Genomic DNA, 25,813 nt, shown 5'->3' with positions numbered 1-25,813 from the left:
GCTTGTTGGATCAGCTTGGATCCAGCAATAGCAGGTCTGAAAAGCCACAAGGGCCAAGAGAGACATGGCTACCTTGTTCCCATTCAACATGGAAGACTTTGGGAATCCCAAGGGCACTCTCAAGAGACAAAGAAATAGACGAATTAAAAAACAAAAAAAGCAAAAACAACCCCGGTGGGAAAACAAGCCCAGATGGGAATACAATACCTGGAAAGTTTATCAAGCATGTTGACAAGCTTCATGGCTTCGTATTCCTTTTGTTCTTCCGTCATTTCATCTATGGGGTTTGGCATGGGTTCCTCTAAGTGACCAGTGATAAGATTAATGCTATGAAAAGAAAAAAAGGTTATGCTGTATGCTTCCAAAGAATGCTCTTTCAATACTTTCTCTGGGCCATGTGGTGAAAGTTGAATTTTTATAAGAAAGAGTAATAGCTAAAGAATATGGAAGTGATTCCCATGTCAACTCCAGGAGCCATTTCAGGATGACACTTGAGATAGGGCCATGCTCTCTCTAGGAGAGCTTAAAACAAAACCAAAATACCTCCTGTACAGGAGTTGGCAAGTGAGTTTCCATGACTGGATGAGAAAAATCAAGACTGACTGGTCTCTAAGGGTGGAAATTGTGTGGCTATTTGCTAAGGCACACATTGTGATAGAATTGGGACCATTATAAAATATCATCATGGATGCACAAGTCTTGCTCCTAAGGAGACAATTCATCTCACAGAAGGGAGAAAGGAGGTTGGGTTTTGTGATACAACATAAAATATAAACATTGAGAAGCACACTGGAAATTAGAAGGGAAGCAACAACTTGGGAAAAAAATCTTTAAAACAAAAACCTCTGACAAAGGCCTAATTATTCAACTTTAAAAGGAACTAAATCAATTGTATTAAAAAAAAAAGCAAGCCATTCCCCAATAGGGACATGAATAGGCAATTTTCAGATCAATAAGCACATGAAAAAGTGCTCTAAATCTCTTATAATCAAGAGAAATGCAAATTAAAACAACTCTGAGGTATCACCTCACACTTAGCAGATTGACTAATATGACAGCAAAGGAAAGTAATAAATGTTGGAGGGGATGTGGCAAAGTTGGGACACGAATGCATTGCTGATGGAGTTGGGAAGTGATCCAACTATTCTGGATGGCAATTTGAGGGCTTTAAATGAATGCCTGCCCTTTGATCCAGTCATAGCACTGCTGGGTTTGTACCCCAAAGAGATAATAAGGAAAAAGACTTGTACAAGAATATTCATAGCTGTGCTCTTTCTGATGGTAAAAATTGGAAAATGAGGGGATGCCCTTCAATTGGGGAATGGCTAAACAAACCGTGGTATATGTTGGTGATGGAATACTATTGTGCTCAAAGGAATAATAAAGTGGAGAAATTCCATGTGAACTGGAATGACCTTCAGGAATTGATGCAGAGTGAAAGGAGCAAAACCAGGAGAATATTGTACACAGAGACTGATACACTGTGGTAAAATCCAATGTAATGGACTTATCTACTAGCAGCAATGCAATGACCCAGGATAATTCTGAGGGACTTATGAGAGAGATGCTATCCACATCCAGAGAAAGAACTGTGGGAGCAGAAACACAGAAGAAAAATAACTGCCTCATTACATGGGTCAATGGGGATATTTGGGGATGTAGACTCTATAAACAATCAGGCTCGTGTAAATAGTAATAATAGGAAAATAGGTCCTGATCAATGATACATGTAAAATCCAGTGCAATTGCTTATTGGCTATGGAAGTGGGGTAGGAGGAGGGAAGGGGAAAGAACATGAATCATGTAACCATGGGAAAAATATGCTAAATTAATTAAACTTACACACACACACACACACACACACACACACACACACACACACACACACACACCCTCCCTCCCTCTCTGGAAAATGACAACAGAGTCCACAATCAGGAAATGAGAGAATGCCAACTTGTCACCCCAGAGGATAAATTCATTAACTCTATCACTTCAAAGTAAAGCAGAGAGCAATCAGTATTTAGTACCAGAAAAAAAAAAGCAGTTTTTAGTATGTTTAATTGAAATCAGGGGAAAGAGAATAGCATACACTTTCTCAAGAGGCAGGTCAAATATTCAAGTTTTGGAGGTATCATTTAGGCTTGGATATAGGGATTTTGTAAGGTAGTGTTAGAGAAGCAGTCAACTTCTACAATGGAAAAATGTGACTGCCATCTTCCTAATATCTGCTTAAACATACATGATATCAGCAGAAAAGCTTCTCTCACTGGATGAAAAGTCAAATGGGACAAATAATTCTCTTTAGAACCAGAGAACCTAGAATTGGAAGGGGTCTTCCAGACGATGTAGTTCAATCCCCTCATTTTACAAAGGAAGAAATTGAGGCTCCGAAAGGGGAAGGATCAAGCATATAGAATTATAGGTCTAGAGCAAAGAGGGGCCTTGGAGAAGAGTCAAAAGAATTGACTCAGGAGGACCCTGTCTCTGTCACCATCCCTGAATTCTCTCTGAAGTCCTTTGACTTCAAGTCAAGCTCACTCGGATACAGCCCATTCTCAGGCTGTGCCCAGCAGTGGGTAGGAGAATGAAGAAGTGAGGCCTTATGGAGGAAAAGTAGAGGAGTTGCAATGTATTAAAATAAAAAGAATACACTCCTTTAGATTCATTAAAAAATGGCTGACTCCAAGCTTGGCTTTGAAGAAAGAGAATTGCATTCCAAGCAAAGAAAATCTTGATTTTATAATCAGAAAAGTGATGGATGTTGGAACACAATTATCCCAATAGGGGATGTTGTCCCAGGGAGTCTAATCCAAGAAAAACAAAGGATGAATCATCCAGCTTCAATACTAGTAAACACTATGACACAACAGAGAAGACAGACAATGATGGAGGCTTGAACCAAGATCTATTGTGGGGTTCTGAAGAACAAAAAAGTTGGCTTAGTGGATAGAGAGCTAGGCCTAAAGATGGGAAGTCCTTGGTTCAAATCTGGCTTCAGACACTTCCTAGTTGTGTGACTCTGGGCAAGTCACAACTCCAACTGCTTAACCCATAACACCTTTCTCTTAGAACTGATAGGAAGGCAGAGGGTAAGGGTTAAAAAAAAGGGGGGGGGGGGAGAAAGACTACTGCTTTTCAGCTACTGTGGAAATAATATCTGCCATTTAAATACTACTTTAAATGTTCCAGTAAAAAAAGAATACCTACAATTATGATGTCTGATTAATATAGAATGATAATCTAGTAAATGAAATTATGGAAAGTTCATGGTTCTCACAGCCTGAAGAAACGACTCTAATGCAGAACATCTACCATAGCTGAACACACTAGCATACAAAGCACCAATGGTGACAAAATAGCAAAATTGCAAAAAATTAAAATTCCAGGAGTTAACAAGGGAAGTAGGGGTGAGGGTTATGGGGGGGGAGACTACTGCAAAACCAAAGGCCTGAAAGTAAATGTCTCATGGGCTAGGGGGTAGTTTTATTTTTTAAATAATATTTTGTGTTTTTTCCTCAATTATGTGGGAAAAAACTTTTTTTAAACCATTTTTTAAAAAAGTTTGAGGGAATTTTCATTCTCCCTCCAGCCCTCCCTTGTTAAGGGTTGTTTTGAGTACAAAAATAATTTCATTTTGACCTTGGCCTCATAGGAACCTCAAAAACTTGAGATAATAATTTATTACACTAAATCAGCAGGTTCCTGTATTAAATTTAAATCCCATAACAGCATGCATTGGCACAACCCCAATTGAATATAACAGAAATACTTCTAAACCTCAGAAGATGTGAGTTTTTTGGGAAGTGATAGTCCATAAAGCTAAAAACACAGAATTTGGAGGATTGGCCCCTGCAAGTTTGCTCAGTGGAGCTTACAACGTATAGGTAGCCTAACATAAACATTCTAATTAAAAGAATGGTCTTAACCTAGCTAGGCAACATGGCAGAGAGCTGACCTCGAGACTAAGAAGACCTGGGTTCAAATCCCATCTCAGACACATTCTTTGGGTGACTCTGTATACTTCTCAGTCCTCCAAACTACTCTCTGTTCAAAGTACATTGCAGAAGAGGTACTGACTTGCATGGGTAGATGGGAATTCCCTCATGCAGAAGGTTCTATATCCCCCTGAAATCACAGATCTAGTCCTTATCTGTGGACCGAGTACAGGTTGTCTGAAAGAGTATGAGATAGCAATCTCCAGAATATACACGTTTGATTAGATGGAGCAAGAAAGCATGGAAGGTTTTAACCCAAGATTAACATAGTGAGACAAAGATCAAAGTTATACTGGATCACCTCCACAACATGAGCCAGATCCTCCCAGAAGCCCTTCCAGAACTTCCAGCTTCAGCTAGAATTCAGAATTTGTTGTTTCTTTCTACCACACAACCCAAGGTTTTTAGGGAAAATTTTAGACGATTGGACTGGCCAGACACACACACACACACACACACACACACACACACACACACACACACACACACACACACACAGCCTGTGTGGCATGTTGTTTGAGCATTGATTCTAAGTCTGTGATTTCAGCAAGTGTGCCAACAGCAGAAGGCTGGCTTCCAGTCCATTAAATACATTTATTTTGACACAAAAAGGATTGCTGCTATATTAACTGTCCCCCGTAGCATGAATGTAAGCTTCATACAATTCGGGGTCTCGGATTCCTCTAACGGATTACAGGTTACCTTGGTGCACTAATCAGAATCCACTTACATTTTTGACAACTGGGTTGGGGCCAAATAGAGGGATGGACAGTTTCCCTACCTCTGCTCACACTAGCAATGGTGGGGAATAAATGGACAATATAAGAAAATCAGCAATGTTTGCTCTTGGGAGATCGAGGGAGGAGGGGACAAGGGGCATCTTGTGGGTAGAAGGATAATCGATCCTACCCAAGACTGACTTTATAAGCTTAATTAGGTTGGCAAAGCTCTGTAGGGCATCAGCAAAATTTTCATTTCCCCTAAAAAGTTCTTGATGTCCAGTGGGATCGTTTCCCAGAATATAGCTGCTCTGTTCCCTGGCCAAGCCTTTGCTTAGTAGGCTCTTCTGAATATGAGACTAGTTTAAGAAGCTTTTTTCCATTTTTAAACAATAAATAAACATCTAATCAGTGATTTCCCCCCTCTCAAATAGGGGAAAGAGAATTTAAGATAAAAACAGACATCAACATATTGGAAGAGTAAGAGAAGAGATTTAAGAAATGGATACTTTTTCTAAGAGCTCCTTTTATTAAGATTGGACTGTAAAGATTATTTTGTTTAGACTAAGACACCCATTCTAGTTTTCAAGATAGGTCAAAAGGCTTAAGAAGGTTTCTATTTGGGGATATGAGGACCAGAGTAAAGAGTTTGATCCCCCAAAGGAAGTGAGAGACAATGTAACTACAGTCAGCATCCCATTTCTTGTTTCAAATTGGCTTTCTAAGAAAACTAATATGCCATGAGCCACCATCAGGTTCCCAGTTCTGACCTGAGTTCTCTTCAAATTTTTCATTCCTTTTTAGTTAGGGTACATTCTGGATTCCTCTTTGATATCAACATGCAAAAAATCCCACACAAGATTTTGGCTTCACCTGATGGTGCACAGATTTTGGATGCAAAATTATTCACTGAAATTTTGGTCACATCATCATGATGCTGTTTAGGAGACATTGAGGTTTTAAACTTAGGCTTCCTATCCTGGTTCACTGTGTATACATATATTCCTGGTATATAATACAGGCCTCCAGCAGTTTCTCCTTCATTTTAAATTCCTAAAATTCCCAATTGGTGAATTCTAAGGCCTCACATTCCAATATAGTTTTTGATGAGTTTGGCATGAAAATGCCCTTCTGATGTGAATTGATTAATGGAATCTAAAAAGTAAAAACTAGCAAGGACCGAGATTGATGTGTGCCCAGAAGAAATGAACAAGAATTCTCTTAGGTCTGAATAATTTTTCTACATGGTGCCTAAAAGGAAAACATCCAGAGGAACTATTCTGGTGAACGAAAGGGTCGCCGACGGTTTTATTTGAGCAAGTTTTGTCTTTTGAGTACACACCACACAGGAGTCAGCTGGGACTGACTACATTAGAACTTTGCCAAGAGCCTTTCAATCAACCCACACTTCCATAAGAAGCTTGCCACAAGAATCCTGAACAATTAGAAGCTTAGATGTATTTTCATAGCCTACTTCCACGGTGATGACTGGGGAGTTTGTGCTAGAAGGATTCAATAGAAGATAAAAACATTAGTTTTCGTTTTGTTCTTATTTTAAGAAGAGGAAAAAAAAAACCCATTCTCATTTGGCAGATGTCAATTTTCAATCTCCAGGCTCCCACTGTGTGTCCCCAGTAGTGTTTTAAAGATCATAGGAGGGAACCAGAGACTCTGGGCACCACTGATGATGGCCCCAAAGGAAGAGTATCACCCTCCAACATTATCTGGGTCAGCAAACGCAAAAGACAAGAGTGGAGGTCACTCCTCAGTGATGGAAGCCAAGAACACCACAAGAGAGGAAGGCAGTTTGACTTGGGATAAAATATTGCAGCTGGGCAGTCTCTAAATCTTATCTTCTGACGCCAGTGAGACTCCCTGGGGGCTCTGGTTTTCTTACCCGAGGCACTAATGTCATTTAGGGCATTTGGCAAAGATGATTCCCCAAGTACTAATCTGATTAAAGCTCCTTCCATGGCGACTAGTCGCCATCATTCTATGAGCTTCCCTATTCACAAAGACTTTTACATGGGAGGTTCACGAAAGGCTAGAATTTGAAGGATTCACCAAAGAAAGTTAAACCTGAAATAATCCAATAACTAGACTATACAGTTAGTCTTTCTACTTTACAAGAGCTTAAGGGATGGAAAGGCAACCAGAGAGTGAGAAGAAATAGCTTTCAGTATGTGATTACTGGCATCTTAAATACCCAGGAGCTATATCTGGGACCATTTAGGAAAGGCTAACTCACTGATTGGAAGGGCCATGGCAGTAGCAGAGACTATTCCTTGTTATCCTGCCCTTCCCTAAAATATCACCTAAAACCATCACTTTCATGGAAGATTGGGAAGCTCCATCAGAACATCCTCATGAGAAAGGAACCATTTGGAAGATGAAAGAAAAAGCAAGAGACAGGGAGAGAGACAGACAATAACCCAATGGAGAGAGAGAGAGAGAGGTGGGTCCAAACAAGGAGTAATACCATACTTGGGCTTTGCCGACTTGTACTCTTCCGTGTCTGTGTCTTCGTCGTCCGAGTACCAGTGGTCTCCTCTTCCTCCTGCCAAGAGGCCCCTGGCCGCCAACAGTCCTGCTGCGTTGCCATACCCAGTGTATTTCAGGAGGCTGTCCACTGCAAAGTCACAGAGAGCCAGTCAGTTGTTACAATCGAGTCAACCTGAGTGAGTCCCTGTGCTCATGGCCATCTCTAGCCACATCCTTCCCAGCAAATGTTTCCAGGAGGTGCTACAGTGATGAGGATTGTGCCCTATGTACCCTCTGGAAATAGTATGGCAAGGAAGCACTTATTAAACATCTTCTGAGTGCCAGGCAGTGTGCTTAGCACTTTTAAAACATGATCTCATTTGATTTTCACAACAAACCTAGAAGGTAAGTACTTTTATTATCCTCATTTTACAATTGAGGAAACTGCGGCAAACAGAGGTCCAGGACCATATAGTGTCTGAGATTGGGTCTGAACTCAAGAGGCACTGATGGAAGACACTTACATAAGGAGTGTCTTTAATTCCCTAGGAGAGCCAGCAATAAATGAGTCACCAGCCATTGGGGAACCGATTTCTTTAGTCATAGCTCCTAACACAGAGGGTCCTAGGGCTCAGTGTGAGCCACATGGGGATTTTACCGAATATATAATACTGCAAATGGAATAGATAAAACCTGCTTTACACCTCTTTTCTAGGAAATGGAGAGAAATGTTATCAGGACTAGGAGAATAAATTGAGAGGAGTTAGTAAATAGAACAGGAGAATACAGAATCAAGCTCCCACAATGTCAGGTTGGGAGGGGCTTCAGGTCTCTTCTAAACAGTAACAATCTACAAGAGTTCCTCAGCCTTTGCTTGAAGACCTTTAATGACAGGGAATCTGGGACCTATGTAAAAGGCAGCCCCTACCACTCTGGGACAATACTGTCAGCAAGGTCTACTGAGCTTAAACCCTTTTCTACTGGGGCCTCTGGAGTTAAGCAGAACAAGTCAACTCCGTCTTCCACAGGGTGACAAACTCTCCAAGTACCTAAGGGCTGCCATCTTGTTGGGAAGTGTCATTTCAAGAGCCTGCCCTTTTATAAAGATTTCACATGGGAGGTTCAAGGTTCAGAGAGCTTACACTTTGGAGGATTTACCAAAGAAAAAGTTAAACCTGAAATAATGCAATAACTAGACTATATAATTGGTCTTTCTACTTTATAAGAGCTTAACCGATGGAAAGGAAACCAGAGAGTGAAAAGAAAAAGCGTTCAGGGAAGCATCATTAAATAGATGTCATTAAAAAATTGCTTTATAGCAAAAATGAATAACATGGAAATAGGTATCAAGCGACAATATACAATCCAATGGAATTGCTTGTCAGCTCTGGGAGGGGGGAGGGAAAGAACATGAATCATGGAAACATGGAAAAATCTAAAAAAAAAAATTTTTTTTAAAAAAAGATGTCAAAATCAATCACTTAACCCCCATTGTCTAGCTAGCCCTTACTGCCCCTTCTGCCTTGGAACCAATACACAGTATTAATTCTAAGGCAGAAGGTAAGGGTTTTTTTTAAATGCCAATAGGGCAGCTAGGTAGCTTGGGAGATAGAGAGCCAGGTTTAGAAATGGGAAGTCCTCCGATCGAATTTGGCCTCAGATACTTCCTAGCTATGGGACCCAGGCAAGCCACTTAACCCCAAATGCCTTGCTCTTTCAGCTCTCCTATTTAAACAAATACTTAGTATTAATTCTAAGACAGAAAGCAAGGGTTAAAAAAAAAAGTGCTGAAGACACCCTGGGATCTTCAGCAAAAATCACAGCAAACTGTGGGGACCATCACCAAGGAGGAGGAACGGTAGACAACAGTTATGGAGACCCTTCAAGAGGTTTTGGTGATAGTCTTTGTCAAGAGCCAAGAAAAAGGAGGCAGAGGTCACGGGCACACCATTTGTTAGGGATGGCTAGAGAATGGGTTACGAGAAAGGAGGGACCCCTTTCTGATGGGCTGTTTCAAGAGCAGAGTTACCCAGGAAGTAGTGCTTATGATAGTTGTTCTTTATCATTTGTTATAAACGACCCGGGAGAGGAGGCCAGGAATAAAATGTGTAATCCTGCAGACATCTAACACGAGCCCCAGGAAGCAAGAACTGCTCTACTTCTGTATTTGCACAGACATGGTACACAGTAAGTAATGAATAAGTGCTTTAAAATTCATTCAAACATTCATTCAGACAATAAGTTATAAAGCAGGGTAAAGGAGGACAAAATGCCAGAATTGGACAGGCAAATTGGCAGGTGACTTCACTCTGAGCTCTTGGGAAAAACTCATTCAAACAATGCTTAGAAGAACAATGCTGAGTTAACATTTGTGGCCTCAAAAAGCAATCAAATCATTGGGTGTTCTTTCTGAAGGTGCCAACCCATTAGGCAACCATGACCGAAATGGTGAAGATAATCTCAAAACACACAGGCCAGGAAATGAGACAGAAGGCTTTGTTGGATAAAATCAGTGTTTCTGTCACACAATGGCTGTATACATCTGGCAAATGCACCTTACCAAAAAAAAAAACAAATAGCTGGAGAAGGTACAGAGGAAGGAAACTATAGGCAGTATGTTGAGAGTGGGGAGGGGGAAGAAAAAAGGTGACAGGAAAAAGGAAGGACGGAGGGAGGGAGGGGGAGAGACAAAGAAGGGGGGATGACGGTAGAGACTCCCATATTCCAGAAAGAAAGTCATCAATAAGAGCTTCCTCTGGAAAGGGATAGATCTGAAAAAATCCAAGTCAACAGAGTCAGGAAAGCACCAGGGAGCACAGCCACAAGCCCCGGAGGAGGAATCCTCACACTTACTACTTCAGACTTTAGAAAGCATTCTCTTAAGGACCCTGTGAGGATCAGATAAGGGCTTGTCAAATCTCAAACCAACAAAATTAAAGTGTTTCATTGGAGGCCATGTTTTTGCCAAATAAAAGGGAATATAAATATAAAGTTTATTCTTGAGTCCTCACCTCTGACCCTTGGTCCTTGGAGGCTGGGCCAGTGGAGGGCAGGCTCTGGGGAGTCCTTCTAACCTGGAAGGGCTTTAAGGACCAGCCTGGTGCCAGACTGTATACCTATCAGTCTAGGACCTGAGATTCATCAAATCATTGATTGACAAAAGTATTTTTTAAAGTACCTACTATGTGCCAGGTTTATGGGATAAAAAGATAAATACGACAATCTCTCCCCTTAAGGAGCCCCCATTCTACTAGGGAGATGTGACACTAACAACTAGTGGAATCCAGAAAGGCCTTCTGAAGGAGTCCGAGATTCCAAGGGGTGGAGGGAAGGAGAACACTTTGGGTATGAACTTGGCTCCTTTCATTCCAGGATGACCTTTCATTCAAAGTTTCTCCTCTGGCCCTAAGGAAGAGCATTAGCAGAAAGCAAGGCAAAGTGGTCCCCACCTACCTCTCTCTTTGCAAAGGACAAAAAGGAATTCAGCTGCGATCTGTTTGACCCCAAGGTCAACATGCGTCATGAGGCGCACCAGCTTGTTCCGCACGGTGGAGCCCACCTCGGGGCGGTTGGTCACATCTCTCAGAGGTGGCAGAACCTGATGACACAAATACAATGTTGACTGTGGCCCAAAGTCCTACGGGCATCCTCAGGCACTAGAGGGGAAGAATGAATCTGTCCAAGAGCTGCCATCTTAGATCTAGAGTTGGAAGGGACTGGGGAGCCATCTGTCCAACCCTCTCATTTTACAGAAAATGAAACTGAGGCACAGGGAGCTGATGAGGTGGACCTTGTCCACAGGTTATACATAACAAAGGCAGGATAGAGCCTAGTGGTCTGCCTCCAGTGCTCTTTCTACCTTGGGCAGCCAGAAAGGTAATATGAAACTCAATCATCATCAGAGTGGCAAATATCTCATGGGCTTGGGTGTTGTTTTTTTTTTTAAACAAATAAACAAAAAAACCTTTAGCTTCCATTTTGGAATCAATACTGTGTATTAGTTCTGAAGCAGAAAAGCAGTGAGGGTTAGGCAATGAGGGTTACACAGCTAGGAAGGGTCTGAGGCCAGATTTGAAGCCAGGACCTCCCATCTCTGGGCCTGGCTCTCAATTCACCCATAGGCTTTGTTTTATAAAGACCTCAGGCACCTACTTCCAGGAGGAGAGAAAGAGCACCAGGAAGATTTGCTTTCCTCATGCCCAACAAAATCAAACCCCACACAATGTGCATATCTGTAACAGAACCTAGGGGACACTTTCCCCCTTGAATGGATGTCCTACCAACATAATGAAGAATGCTTAAGGTTGACCATTTGGACAGAAACAACTTCCTAGGTTCCCAGGTCCCTCACCCCCAAAGGCAAACACCCCCCCAATACTCATTCCCCTTTGGCCTTCTTCCATCTTGGTTTATCACAAGCCATGCCTTAAAGGAAGACTAAGTCCTAACTTCAACCAAGAAGGTCTGGCCCTAAGGATCCTAAGGGATCCTCCTTTCTTCTGAATTCCTGTAAAACAGACTGAACCACAGGATTTTTCATTGATACTATGATTTTTTTTAATTGCCTCCCCAAATATACCACAAGTAGGAAACCAAGTTGCTTTTATTTTGGAAACATCATCAATATAAATTCCAAGACACAAGAGTGGCAAGGGTTAAGCAATCAAGGTTAAGTGACTTGCCCAGGATCACTCACAAGGAAGTGTCCAAGGCCAGACCTGAACCAAGATTCTTCCAACTCTAGGCCTAGCGCTCTATCTACTGTGCTACCTAGCTGCCTTGGAAACCACGGTCCAACACTTCTCTCTTCATCTTGTGGGAATGTGCACAGGACTGGGCCTAGAGTACATGCCTGGTAAATACTCATTTAATGAGCCAAACAAAATGGCTCTGGGGCCACCTTCTGACAAAAGAATAGGACCATGTATGTAAGTGTGGATTTGTGGCTCTAGAGGATAAAACCTATTTTGAGTGTCAGTTAAAAAAAAATAAACTAGAAAGTTCTAAGTCATTTGGCATTTGAAAATGGGTTGTTTTTTTTTTTTGAGAAATGGATTTTTATTGGTACCTTTTATTTTTACATGAATTCTATCTCTGCTCAGTTATCCCTTAAAGGAAAGACTTATTAAAAAAAAACAAAAACCCAACCTGTTCTCTCATTATAACATTTATACATTTCTTTATATTATTTACAGATAGTATTTATATGTAATTTGTAGATTTATTATGTAAAATGTTAAAACAATTTACTCACCCCTCAAGCTGAAATAACCTATTTGGAATCACTAGTAGCTTCCAAGATCTTTTGCACCGTAGAACCTCATCCATGACCATCTCCCCTTCTTTGTACCCTTGAAAAACTATCTCGGGAATATTGACTTAAAGTTAGAAGGGAATCAGAATCCAATGCATCCATTTTACAGATGAGGAAACTGAGGTCCTGAGTGGTTAGGTGACTTGCCTAAGTCCTATAGCTAGTGGGTGTCTGAGATAGGATTTGAAGACAGGACCTCCTGACTCCAGGTCCAATGTCAGATCCTTTCCATGTTTCATACTTGTCTTCCACAGATCACAACCCAGTTAAATAACTTTTTTCCTCTTCTTCCATTAGGCTGTCAGATGCTTGGGGGCAGGGGCTGTCTTTGGCCTCTTTTTGTATCTCTGGAGCTCAGGCCAGCACTAGGCACATAGTAGGTGCTTCATAAATATTTATTGATAAAAGTATATTTTGTATAATGATACTTGGATGACCCAGATCAAATGACTTGTGATCTTTGGGAGGGAGGGGAGGAAGATTTGGATCTTACCATTTCAGGAAATGTACACTGAAAATTGTCACAACAATGTAACTGGGAAAATAAGTTTTCAAAAAGTATTTATTGATTGATCATCTAATATAAATTTATTCTGTATTTTTCCCCCTATACTTTCTGACTCCAGCCCATCCCTACCATAAATATTGGAGGCTTGGTTATTTTCCTGATTATAGACATGTCAGCACCCCAACATTTTGGCAGAGTCTGCGCTTGATAAAATAATCAGGAGTACAAAGAAAATGCAAGTAAAAGATGACAGCTTCTAAGCTGCTGGCCTGTAGAGTCAATATAGACATTCAGCTGTTACCTGGTCTTTAATGAATTTCCGGATGTTTCGGTGAGCTCGGGAACATTCGGTTAAGAGACTGAGAACTGGGGTCAGGCCCTCCCGGTAGCAGCTTCCCTAAAAAAGACCCAAAGAAGGTGAGTTAGCTGACAGGATTTCACAAAAGGCACACAAATCACAGAAATCTGCCCTTTGGTTTGAGTGAAAAAGAAAGACAATGTCTCATCTCTTCAAAGAGTTAAAACTTAAAGATCAGTTTAGGGGGAGCATTACTGATTCTCAAGCTTTGTCAGCTCTCCAAAGTGGGGTGTCCCAGAATTTTAGTGCTTCATTCAACTGCTTAATTTTTTTTTAAATCCTTAGCTTCCACCTTAGAACCAATATTATATATTGGTTCCAAGACAGTAGAATGGTAAAGGCTAGGCAATGGGGGTTAAGTGACTTGCCCAGGGTCACACAACTAAGAAATGTCCGAGGACCTCCCTTTTCCAGGCTTGGCTGCCTATCCACTGAGTCACCTAAGTGCTCCCCACTCGCTTTTTGCTATACAAAAAAGGCCTGCTTTGAATATTTTGGTACATATATTCCCCCCCCCCCCCATCTTTTAGCAAACAGGGGTATTTGCCCAGAATTGTAATGAATGGGTCAAAAGTTATGAACACGTTAGTCATTTTTCTTACGTAACTCCAAATTGCATCCCTGAACTTTAGACCAAATTTACTGCTCTACCAACGGTGCTTCATTGGACTTCCTAACTCCACCAATGCTTCCATTTTTAAAAAAATCATCTTTGCCGATTTGAATATCATGGAGTAAAAACCTCAGACTTGTTTTCATTCTCTTCATCTGGTCATTGCCAGCTAGTAATTCTCCTTTTGAAAACCATTTGTCCTATCTTTTGATCACTTTTATTCTATTTAATAAATATTAAGCACTGTATTAAGCAATGGGGATTAAAAAGAAGCAAAAGACATCCCATGTCCTCAAAGAGCTTACAATCTACTAATAACCAATATATTGGAAAATGATCTGTAGTATTCCATTTTGAGTCATTACCCATCCATCTTGGATATCAAATTTTATCAGGGATATTTGATACAAAGTTTGTCCTCATCACTTGTTTAATTCATCTATTCTTCTACATGCATTGGCTTTGTGTGAAAGCTTTTTAATTTTATGTAACTGAAGTTGTCTCTTTTTTCTCCTCACGGCCACTTTGCTTGGTTTCTCCCGTCAAGAATAATTCCTTCCATTATCGCTATGAAAGGTGGTTCTTTTGATTTTAGGAAGTATCAGAGGTCAAATGTGAACCCAGGACCTCCTGTCTTCAGGTCTGGCACTTAATCCACTGAGTCTTTTAGTTGCTCCCTTATTTCCATTTTGACTCAGATTCTAGACCTTTTGATCCAGCATGTGAATTTCATCATAAATTATAATTTTAAAAAATATTTCTCCCCCAATCCCACCTTGGTAGTGTTACTGGAAGTAGCAATATGCCTAAAATTAACTTAGATACTATCATTATCTTTATGATATTGGCACCACTCACTTCGTCCCTGGACCACTACAGTAGCCTACTGGCCGGTCTCCCTCGACTAGCTATCAAAGTGAACTTCCTAAAACCCCGAAGTCTGACTGTGTCTTTCCTAACCCCATGGATTCAAACAACTCTAAAGACTCCTTATCATCACGAGAATTGACTATAAAACCTGCTGTTTGTACTCGGAGCCCATCACAACTTAGCTCTGCCCCACTCTTCCAGCCTCTGACGTTTTATTGCCCCTCAACCCCACCACACTCTGAGCCAGTGACAACTTCTGCCTTGCTGCTCCTTTCACTAGACACTCCATCTGTTGTCTTCCATGCCTAGAATTCTGAGTCCTCCCTCCTCATTTTTGCCTCCTCGCTTCCCTCAAGTCTCTGCTAAAATTCTTCCTTCTATGAGAAGCCTTTTCTGATTGCCCATAATACTCATGCCTTCCCTCTGATAATTATCTCCAATTTATCCTGTCTAGATGTTGAGTTCCTCAAGGGCAAAGACGGGCTTTTGTCTTTCTTACAGCGTCTGGCACATAGTAGAATCTTAATAAGGCTTTACTGACTGACCACTTGGCAATAAACAGTATCTATCTCTCTAGTTATTCAAATCATTTTTCAAAGAAAAAAAGTTTTAATAGTTGTATTTGTGTAAATCCCATGTTAACTCCCAGAGAGTCTGTCGATTTTGTCATTTTTAAAAAATCAAACTTCTTTCACTTCCTTTTGATTTTTTAGTTCTCTATAGCATGTGAAGACTGCTTCGGCTGAACAAATGGAAGAAACCAATAAGAAGGTTCAACGGCTGAGAGGGCGATGCAGCAAGGCACTGTGGAGTGCTTAGGGCGTGTTGGAGCACAAAATACAACACGGCCATCCAATGCAGCTGAGGAAGTCTCCAGGCGTAACGACTTTTCGTGCCACTGGACCCAGGCTTCCAACGCCAAGAGAGTGGGACTGTCTCTGTGCATCGACTTTTCCACTTAAATCTCATTCATGCACAAGTGTCTTTGTGCACAAAAACACACAAAGACAATCGTCATCCTCGGTTACCGAGAGACTACTACTATAGAAATGTTGATATCAGGGGCAGCTGGGTAGCTCAGTGGATTGAGAGCTAGCCCTAGAGATGGGAGGTCCTAGGTTCGGATCTGACCTCAGACACTTCCCAGCTGTGTGACCCTGGGCAAGTCACTTAACCCCCATTGCCTAGCCCTTACCACTCTTCTGCCTTGGAGTCCTTGGAGTCAATACACAGTATTGACTCCAAGACGGAAGGTAAGGGTTTAAAAAAAAAATGCTGATATCTTGTGGACATAGTTTGTATCCCGCTAAAGCTATTCATCACCTCAGTTTATTTGCTGATTCATTTAAGTTTTTCAAACAAATGATCATCTTGTCTGCAAATTTTTCTCCTCTCTGTCAATGTTTAGGTTTTCAGTTCTCTCTAGTATCTTTCTGTTAGAGAACATTTTAGAACTTTGTCAAAGACAAAGGATCTTTGCATGTCCTTGTTGGTACATGGGAAGCTTCTAGTTTGGGTTTTTCTATCTCACTTGGTTCCAGATAAATGATTTTTATCATATCTAAGTATGATCCTTCCAAACCTATGCTTTTCTAGGTTTTAAACACAAATGAGTGAAGTGTTTTTGTCAAAAGGCTTTGTCTGCACTTACTGATACAATGATGAGGTTTGGTTTATGTGCATAATTGTTCTCATGATTTTCCTAATGCTAAACCATTCTTGAACTCCTGGCATGAATCAGAATCAGTCATGATGAATCATTTGTTTGCAGTAGTTTCCTTGCTGGATTTTTATTTTAAAATTGCTTGACCAATATTTATTGTTGAAACTGATTTAAACTTTTCTTTCTCTGCTTGGCTTGTCTCTGGTTTCCGCAGGAGGACCATATTTATCTCAAGAAAAGGGTGGTAGAATGCCTCCTTTCTCCATTTTAAAGGTGTAAGTATAAGCTATTCTTTAGCTATTTGAATTTAAATAGTGAATTTAAGCAGTTGAAGTCACATGGAAAAATCCTTCTAGATCAGTGGCTTCTCTTTCAGTTTATGCTTACACAATTTCTTTTTCTAGAATTGCCTTGGAGCCCTACACCCTGTTTTGTTAATTTGGGTACTTCATATCTCAGCTTTGAAATTCTCACGTTCTATTGATAACATATTTAGGTAAAGACAGTTTTTATAATTCTCCTTGTCTCTCATAAAATGGAAATTCACACCTTTTAAAAATTTTGGCAATTTGATATTTCTATGAAAACATTTAAATAACATTTCATTGATTTTGTTAGTCTTTTTCTTCAGTCTTTTTGAATTGATCATTTTATTATGGCCTAGCACATGATCAGTTTGTGTAAAGGTAGTATACACGGGATAAGTAGGATGCTTATCCCAAGTAGGATACATGGGATAAAATTTTTGAAGCAGTATTTGGGATGCTAAGACATATGAATTCTTTATTGCCAATAGTAAGTCATCAGAGGTCATTCATATTTCCTTTTCCCAACAATCTCTGCAGCTCTACCCCCCTCCCCCCCATTTATCTTTCTGTACTAGTTTCTTCCTCTTTAAAAATGAAGTAATTGGGGGAAATAAGGGAAAGAGACAAGAGGGAAACAGGGAGTAGCTTGGTGGCTCCATGGACAGATAGCCAGGCCTAGAGATGGGAGGTCCTGCATTCAAGTCTGGACTCAGATTACTTCCTGGCTGTGAGACCCTGGGCAAATCACTTAACCACCCAATACCCAATACCCCTCTTTTACCTTGGAATCAATATTTAGTGTTGATTTTTAGAAAGAAGGGAAAGGTTTTTAAAAAATGTTATTGGCCCAGTTCATTACTAAGGTCCCTTCCAGATCAAAAGCTGGAGTTTTAAGATTCATTTCCAAGGCCTCTGCTAGTTCAAATTCCTCAGGAAGCAGCTAATTTGGGGGCACCTCTCAAAGTAACCCGGCCATTGGTGTTACCTTGTCTATTCTCTTCTCCATAAAATCAAGAAGAACACGGATAGCCTCCATGTTCATGCCATTGTACACCATGGTATTGTACTTCAAATTGGCTTCCTCTTCCCTTGATTCATCTTGGCCCGTTTCAGCTTCTTGGGGCGGCTCATCCAGAGTTGTTGCCTCCTGGGCAATTTCATCCTGGGCTAATGGACTAATGAGGACGTCCAAGCATGAGACTGGAACATTGCTTAAAAGGTTGACTGCATTGCTGAGAAGGAAAAAAAACATTTGAAAATGTTTTATTCTAAATATTTGTGAATAGCACTTATAAAAAAGAGAGGATAACAGTTTCTAAGTGGCTCTAAGGAAGCAAATTTTTAAAAAACAACAAAAACCTTTTAAAAAGGTGCCATTATATTTGATAGTAAGTTACACAAGAGAGAGGGAATAAATTCTCTCCTGACCCAATAAATAACTGAAAAGAAAAAATAAGGAAGGTAAAAGAGACGAATAAGCTAATACAACTAGATGGGTCACTTGCTGGATCTAGAAAATAGGAATGAATAGGTTCTCATACATACTTTTCATTGTACTCTTTATGAGCAAAATAATTTTCTCATTTCTCTTTCATCCAGTTTGTAAGAGAAGCCAACATGGCTGCTGCAGACCTGTTTCCCTATCATCTTTCCTTAAGAGAACAACAGACATGAGCTTGAGCCCTCCATACACCAGCAGGGGGAACTCACACACAGTTTTTGAGCGATTGATGCAATGTTAGGCTGATTCATTGTACAACAAATCCATTACAAGGATGGTGTAAGCTACTTTTAAATTTGGCCTGTTCTCCAATTACAGGGTATCCTTCCCACCAGAAAGAGAAACCATTCTAGAGGCTGTTTTAATCTTCTGAAAAGCAGTAACTTCACAACTAGTTGACAAAGAACTCAGTGCTGAAAAAAAAAATCACATTTCTGGCTTCAATGCTTCAGGCAATGTTCTGAAAGTCTTAAATCCTGATTTTAAAAGGTCCTCTCCTCTTCCCTTCTTTGGGTTTAAAGTTCTACGAGTCCAGTGTAGTTTAGGACACGTCCCAGTGGCACCTTTGTAGAATCCCCCTCCCAACAACAAAACCTTTGTGAAATGCTTTTCTTGCTCTTCTGAAGCTCAATCTTTCCCTTTCCTTCAAGTATGAGTTTTTCAAAGACTTCATTTTTTAGTTTATTTTGAAAAGGAAAAAAAAAATTTTCTAGTTGCTTCATTGCAGATGGCTGGAAAATAACATGTAGCAGGGGTTTTTTTTTGGGGGGGGGCAGGGAGAACCTTTAAACACCCCCATTCAAATAAGCAAACAAATACTGCTCTCATTCTGATTTCCCTAATACAAACCTGTTTGATGAAAGGTCTTTATAAGTAAAGAAAATCTACTATGAAGGAAAGTGTGTATATATATATATATATATTTAAAACCATTACTTTCTGTATTAGAATCAATACTAAGTATTGGTTCTGAGACAGAAAAGTGGTAAGGGCTGGGCAGTGGGATTAAGTGACTTGCCCAGGGTCACATAGCTAGGAAGTCTGAGGTCACATTTGAACCCAGGACCCCATCTCTAGGCTTAGCTCTCAATCCACTCACTCAGCCACTTAGCTACCTTGTGTCCGTCCTCCCCCCCCCCATGGTTACATCATTCTTGTTGTCTCCCTTTCCCCTCCTAGAGTTGATAAGCAATTCCACGGTGTTATACATGCATTATCACTCAAAACCTATTTCCATATTATTAATTTTTGTAAAAGAATAATCCTTTAAAACCAAACCCCAAATCAAACACCCATCTAAACAAGTGATAAATCATCTGTTTTCTTCTGCATTTCTGCTCCCAGAGTCCTTTCTCACAAGTTCCTCTAAATTGTCCTAGATCATTGCATTGCTATTAGTAGCAAAGTCCATCACATTTCATCATCCCATAATGTTCCAGTTATTCTGTACAGTGTTCTCCTGGTTCTGCTTGTTTCACTCTGTATCAGTTCATGGAGGTCTTTCTAGTTCTTACAGAAATCAATCAATTCCTCACTTTATAGCACAAATAGTATTCCATCACCATCATATACTACAATTTGTTCAGTCATTCCCCAATTGAGGGACATCCTGCCATTTAAGGAACACATTTTAAAAAATTCTTTTCCCACCCTTTAATTTTACAAATGCTTGAGGTTCTTTTTTTAAAATAAATGTATCTCTAACATCTTTCCTAATTTAAATTTTTTCTTTTTAATTAAGATCGACAAGTATTTTCATACACAAGAGAAAAAGATGATTGTGTGTAAAACTGAATCCTTATTATGTCTAGCTTGTTTTTTAAGTATATCACTTAAACAACACTGCCTGACTGATCTGTGTCTTGCTCTGACCTTCCTTCTGCTTTTTACTGGGTATTTTCTACATATTTCATAGATTCTTTTTTAAAACAGAATTTAATTATCACTACCTCCTTTACTCCCCTGATAAGTCTTCCTGCTCCAAAAGTTCCTTCCCTTGCATCAGATATGTGTAGTCAAGTAGAACAAATTTAGATGTTGACCATATCTGAAACTGGACCTCTCAGCCTCTGCCTCTGGGTCTGCTTCTCTGCTAATAGGTAAAACTCTCCAAATGGCTTTTTCCTCCTAGATTAATTGGGTGGCAGCTGGGATTGAATTTTGTATTTCCAAAGGAGATAAACAGAAGGGGGGGGGGATCCCCTTAAATAACAAACTAAGGGAAATCTCCAGTTATCCTCTAATAACGTCCCTGAAATTTCACATCTGCCATTCTGCTTCAATATTAAGGTGCTTGGGGTACCAGGAATGAGGCTGGGATCCCAGAACTCTAACCAATCCCCAAATTTTCAAATGTTGTTCTCTTCCTTGACTTCATTTTAGAGGACTATGTCCCTTTTTGAGGGCTGTCAAGTAACCAGGTTACAGAAACTGAACAATGGTAAGGAACCAAATTTGGCATTCAATTCAACAAATATTTGGTGCTTTTTAGGCTTCTCAAGGAAAAGCCCCCCCCCCCTTTGCTGGTTTCTTATTAAACCACCAAGTTCCCGAACAACTACAAAATTAATTTTCTGGATCACTGTGTCTGAGCTATTCTTTTCAGGGCACGAAGTGTGGCTTTCTGATCTCTGTCACTTTGCTGATGGTTTCATTTGTGGTCAGAGAGTGTATGAAATTCTCTGGCTACCAGGAAGTCGGGGGTATGCAGAGTTGTGCATAATGGGGTTGGAATGCATGCTGCAGGGGGGAGAAATCTTGAGTAGGCTACTCTCCTCTTTCTGGCTGAGGGGAGATCATTAATCACCGGGACAGGCCATTCTCCCCCTTCAGCTCCAAACCCCTCCTGATATGCAGATTTCAAAGCAAAGCCCATTTAGAAAGATCCTCAGTGCCTGGGGTAAGTGGGCCCTTGTTGGTGGAGGGGTGGAGAATGGCCCTCTCAGGCAGAGCCTAGGAAAGAAGGCTAAGGATAGCTTACTAACCCGGAAGGATGAATATTACAGGGAAAAACACAACAATGGGAGAGTCCCAAATCAGGGGCTCTTTTTTCTCTACTAATTCTACACAATTTGGGTATATTCTTCCTAAAACTTGTAGTTAGGGGGCAGCAAAATGGCTCAGTGGATGGAGAGCCAGGCCTAGAGATGGAGGTCCCAGGTTCAAATATGGTCTTCTAAGTTATATGACTCTGGAAAAGTCACTTAACCCCCATTACCTAGCCTAACTTGTGACCTGACTTCTCCACAGAAGACAAAGTGATTTTTTAAAAAATGCTCACTTTGTCTTAGACTCCATACTAAGTGTTGATTCCCAGGCAGAATAATGGTAAGGACTAGGCAATTGGGGTTAAGTGACTTGCCCAGGGTCACACAGCTAGGAAGTGTCTGAGGCCAGATTTGGACCAAGGATCTCCTGTCTCCAGGTCTGGCTCTCAATCCACTGAGACATCCAGCTGCCCCAGACACTGATTTTTACCGAGTAGAATAGATGTCCAGAGATGCTGTCTCCAGGATGCACCTGGAGTTTTTGTTCAGATGTTTTTGCCCATCTGCAATTCATTTCCCCTCCCCCAAATCAACACCTTCTATCAAGTGGAAAAATAGCTTTGGGAGCCCAGAGAACCAGGCTGGAGTTTCAGATATGCCATTTACTAGTTGGGTGACCATGGACAAGTCCCTTAATTTGTCCGAGCTTTTGTTTCTGCATTTAAAAGGCCTCCTTCAATTTCTATTCAATTTGACAACTCTTCATCAAGTGCTAGAAGCCGAGATTGTAAAACCTGCAGAGACCAAAACCATGCTCTCATGGGGTTTATAGTCTAATAGGGGAGAAACTGCATGGACAGAATACGTGACCTTACCATGCATTGCACAGAGTTGTTTGACCATTTCCGTCATGTCTGATTCTTCATGATGCCATTTGGGTTTTCTTGGCAAAGATACTTGGAGCAGTTTGCCATTTCCTTCTCGAAACTGAGGCAAACAGGGCTAAATGACTCGCCATGGGAAATATAGCTAGTACATTTTTGAGGCAAGATTTAAACTCAGTCACTATGGCTTAGTTCTTACTCTTCTGCAAAGGTAAAGTTTTTTTTTTTATCTTAAAAGAATACTTTCCTAAACCAAAGTAGAAAAGGATTATGATAAAGAATCTCTATTACACAATCTTGATTTTTTAAAATAGTTGCATTTAACAAATTCAACTTGTTACTTTCAAAGCTTTCCTATTTGTCTTGTTTTCTTCTGACTTTCCTTAAGTTTCTGTCTCTGTATTAAAAAAATGTCTCCATGAGCCTCTCTTCTTTCTTTTTGCCCCCAAATTCATTTCCCAAAATGAGAGAGATGCAATCTTGTTGCAAATCAGCAGTTAAGTAAAACCGTATATTGTCATTTAACTTCTAATCAATCTCTCACAAATCTCCAAGAGACAAACTCCTTGAGTTTTGCATCCTATTCCTTCTTATGTCATTGTGGCACTTGAGGGTTTACTGAGAGCTTCCTTTGTGGTAGTGCTGTGACATAAGGCAGGAGAACCGGATTACTCCCATTTTACAGTTGAGAAATGGAGGCTGAGGGAGTCTTAGACTAACCTAAGATCAAACATGGGAGACACAACCTCAGATTCTCCGGGCTTCAGATCCAGAATTCTTTCTAGGGTGCTCACTTCCATAAAGCAGTAACATCTAAATTTAAAATCTCTCTCTGTGTGTGTATGTGTGTGAGAGACCCTCTTTCTATTACAGAATCTCAGACTTGAAAGAGGCCAATTGCCCAACCCAAAACTGTGAAAGGGAATTCTACTCTCTCCCTACACACACCTGTAACATGCTAGACATATGCTCACTTAGACCTCACCCACCCTGGCTCCCCATCTGTGGGTGGTCTCTAGCTAAACAATGCCCTTGCTAAAAAGCGATGTCCAGAATTCTTCTACTTTTTTTTTTAATAAACTCTTATCTTTTGCCTTAGAATCAATACTATGTATTGGTTCCAAGGCAGAAAAGTGGTGATGGTTGGGCAATAGGAGTTAAGTGACTTGCCCAGGGTCACCCAGCTGGGAAGTGTCTGATGTCAAATTTGAACCCAGGCCCTCCATCACTAGTCTTCGCTCTCTATGCACTGAGCCACCCAGCTGCCCCCTGAACATAATATTCTCACTCTGGTCTGACCAAGGCAGAATAGAGTGGGACTTATTTCCTTGAGTTTCCCCAGAATGGAATACTATTTTCATCATGTACCCATCGGGTTGTTTCAAAGGGAAGTTTGCTATCAAACCTGAAAATGCTACTTGTGGATTGTTGTTATAATTATTTCCAAAAGATTTCACCAAACCATCCTTCTGACAAAAGATCATATGTTTTCTAATGGCAAGCTTGAGAGTTTAGGAGCCCCAAATTTAGTAGTAGTACTAGTACTAGTAGCAGTAGCAGTAGTAATAAAAATATACATCACTTTCAGGATTGCAAAGGGCTTTATGTATCCCATCTCATTTGGCCCTCACAACCCTAGGAGATGGGTGCTATTATGACCCTTATTTTACAGATGAGAAAACTGAGGCAGAGATCAAGTGACTTGCCCACGGTCACATAACCACTCAGTGTCTGAGGCAAGATTCTAACCCAGGTCTTATTTATTCCAAGTCTAGGGCTCTCTACCAGTCAGATTATGAATGGAAGGCTGGTAACTGAGAAGCAGGAATTCATTTTAATTTGCTTAACTCTTTTATGCTGATAAATTTCATTATACACTAAGAAAAAAAAATCCTGGAAAACAATTCACAGAAAATCAATGTGTTTCCAGTGGTGACTTGATCCTTTTAAAAGCATTTTTTTAAGTCCTGATGCTCAAACACCCTGGTAGAGAATTCTTCTGCTTAAAAAAAAAAACAGAAAAAGAATTTTTAGGCTGTCACCAGCCCAGTTCTCTGGATGATGACTTTGGAAGCAGCAAACAAACTCATCCTTCCCTACTTGGTGGTGGTCACCATGGTTACTAATCAAGGAGCCGGGCTGAAGCAGCTCTTTTCCATTTTCCATTGGGCCATGGTAATGACTTCTAGCCTGCTGGTGACCTTGTGTTTATTCACAAGGCGGAGGATTAACTCCTTGTTGTTCAGACTTGTTTAAAAAAGAAAAAAAGCAATTCCATCTAGACCCCTCCGAGCCTCCCCAAAGGAAGGCGGCCTCTGAACCAGGAGCTCACCCACCTGTGAAGCTCCTCTGTTTTGTCTTCAGTCGGACCCATGGTCAGCAAGCAGTAGCGGAGGACCGCAGCCATGACACGGAACTGGTGAGAGTCGCTCTGTGGCAAACACAACACAAGAAGGAGAAAAGAGAAGTTCAAACGTTTACTTGGAAGGCCTGAAGGAAGGACTTTCCTTTTTTAATCTTCTTGGGCTTAGACCACTACTCAGGGTTGATTCCAAGGCAGAAGAGCAGCAAGAGCTGGGCCCTGGGATAGGTGCCCTGCCCAGGGTCACCCCACTAGGAAGCATCCACGGCCACATTTGGACTCAGAGCCTCCCATGTCCACCCACTGCTGCCCTAAGGGAGGCTTTAAGAAAGCTGCAGAGGGAGCCACCTGGCCGACTTTCTGCCCTTTGCCCCTAAATAATGCAGGCAGAGCGTCCCCAGCACGGCTGGTCAAACAAGCCGCAGTCAAGAGGATGTGACCCCCAGGCCTGCCTTTGAGTGGCCGACAGGCAGGGAATGAGAGAGCCAGAAGGGGCCAACCCCAGGCCTGCCACTAGAGCTCACACATCGCTCCCAACGGCCGGCCGGCGGCGGTGAGAGACAGCAGAGACAGCCAGGGCGTTTGAAACAAGGCAGGGCCACCAGCATTTGGCTTCTAGGCGTTCAGACACACGCGGCGATTCTCTCCGGAGTGAAAGAACCAGAGGGCAGCCAGCAGAGGGGGCTGGGGGCCACACAAGCAATCGAGGGTCCCGCCACCCAGAACGTCGGGGATGTTCACCTTCAATGACGGGTGGAAGTGAACAGCCTCTGACAGGGGGTGACTCGTCATCACGGAATGGGATGGGGTGACTCGAGCCCTTCTGGGAGGTGCTGCCATCAGGCCAGACCTCCCAACTGAGTGGCAGTGAGAAGGGCTAGCCTAAATCATGAACACGCACAGGAAATCCCCACTCACTCTAGCCAATGACCTCAACCTGCTTCTCTCCCCCAAAGCTGGAAGAGAAGGTGTTTTTAGACCAAGTGTGGGGGAGGCCAAAGGCTCAGCTCATCAAGCAGGTCTGCCTGCTTGCTACGAAATATCAAAGGGCCCTCCAGTACCCCAAATTTAGTTTTGAAGACTTGGGCCATCATTCATCTCCGGTCAGAATATCACAATTCTTTTATTCTTTTTTTTTAACCCTTTCCTTCCATCTTAGAATCAATAGTGTGTGATTCCAAGGCAGAAGAGCAGTAAGAGCCAGGCAGTGGGAGTTAAGTGACTTGCCCAGGGCCACACAGCTAGGAACA

General features: G+C 41.3%; 1 protein-coding gene across 3 annotated transcripts in view; it reads right to left on the bottom strand.

Annotated features, from left to right (window-relative positions):
• Positions 1-25,813, bottom strand: part of RIC8B (RIC8 guanine nucleotide exchange factor B) — a 91,959-nt gene that overhangs the window by 12,818 nt on the left and 53,328 nt on the right. For all 3 annotated transcript variants that reach the window (XM_007503366.3, XM_007503364.3, XM_007503365.3), the window contains exons 4-9: positions 24,538-24,632; positions 17,815-18,061; positions 13,319-13,414; positions 10,649-10,793; positions 7,199-7,343; positions 208-327 (exon numbers count right to left, since the gene is read on the bottom strand). In XM_007503366.3, the coding sequence (XP_007503428.1) occupies positions 208-327; positions 7,199-7,343; positions 10,649-10,793; positions 13,319-13,414; positions 17,815-18,061; positions 24,538-24,632 (848 nt within the window). The remainder of the gene's footprint in view (positions 1-207; positions 328-7,198; positions 7,344-10,648; positions 10,794-13,318; positions 13,415-17,814; positions 18,062-24,537; positions 24,633-25,813) is intronic.

Source organism: Monodelphis domestica, chromosome 5 (assembly GCF_027887165.1).
Source record: "Monodelphis domestica isolate mMonDom1 chromosome 5, mMonDom1.pri, whole genome shotgun sequence".
NCBI classification, from domain to species: Eukaryota; Metazoa; Chordata; class Mammalia; order Didelphimorphia; family Didelphidae; genus Monodelphis; species Monodelphis domestica.
The sequence above is the reverse complement of the archived record's forward strand: the minus strand, read 5'-3'. Positions and strand labels throughout refer to the sequence as shown.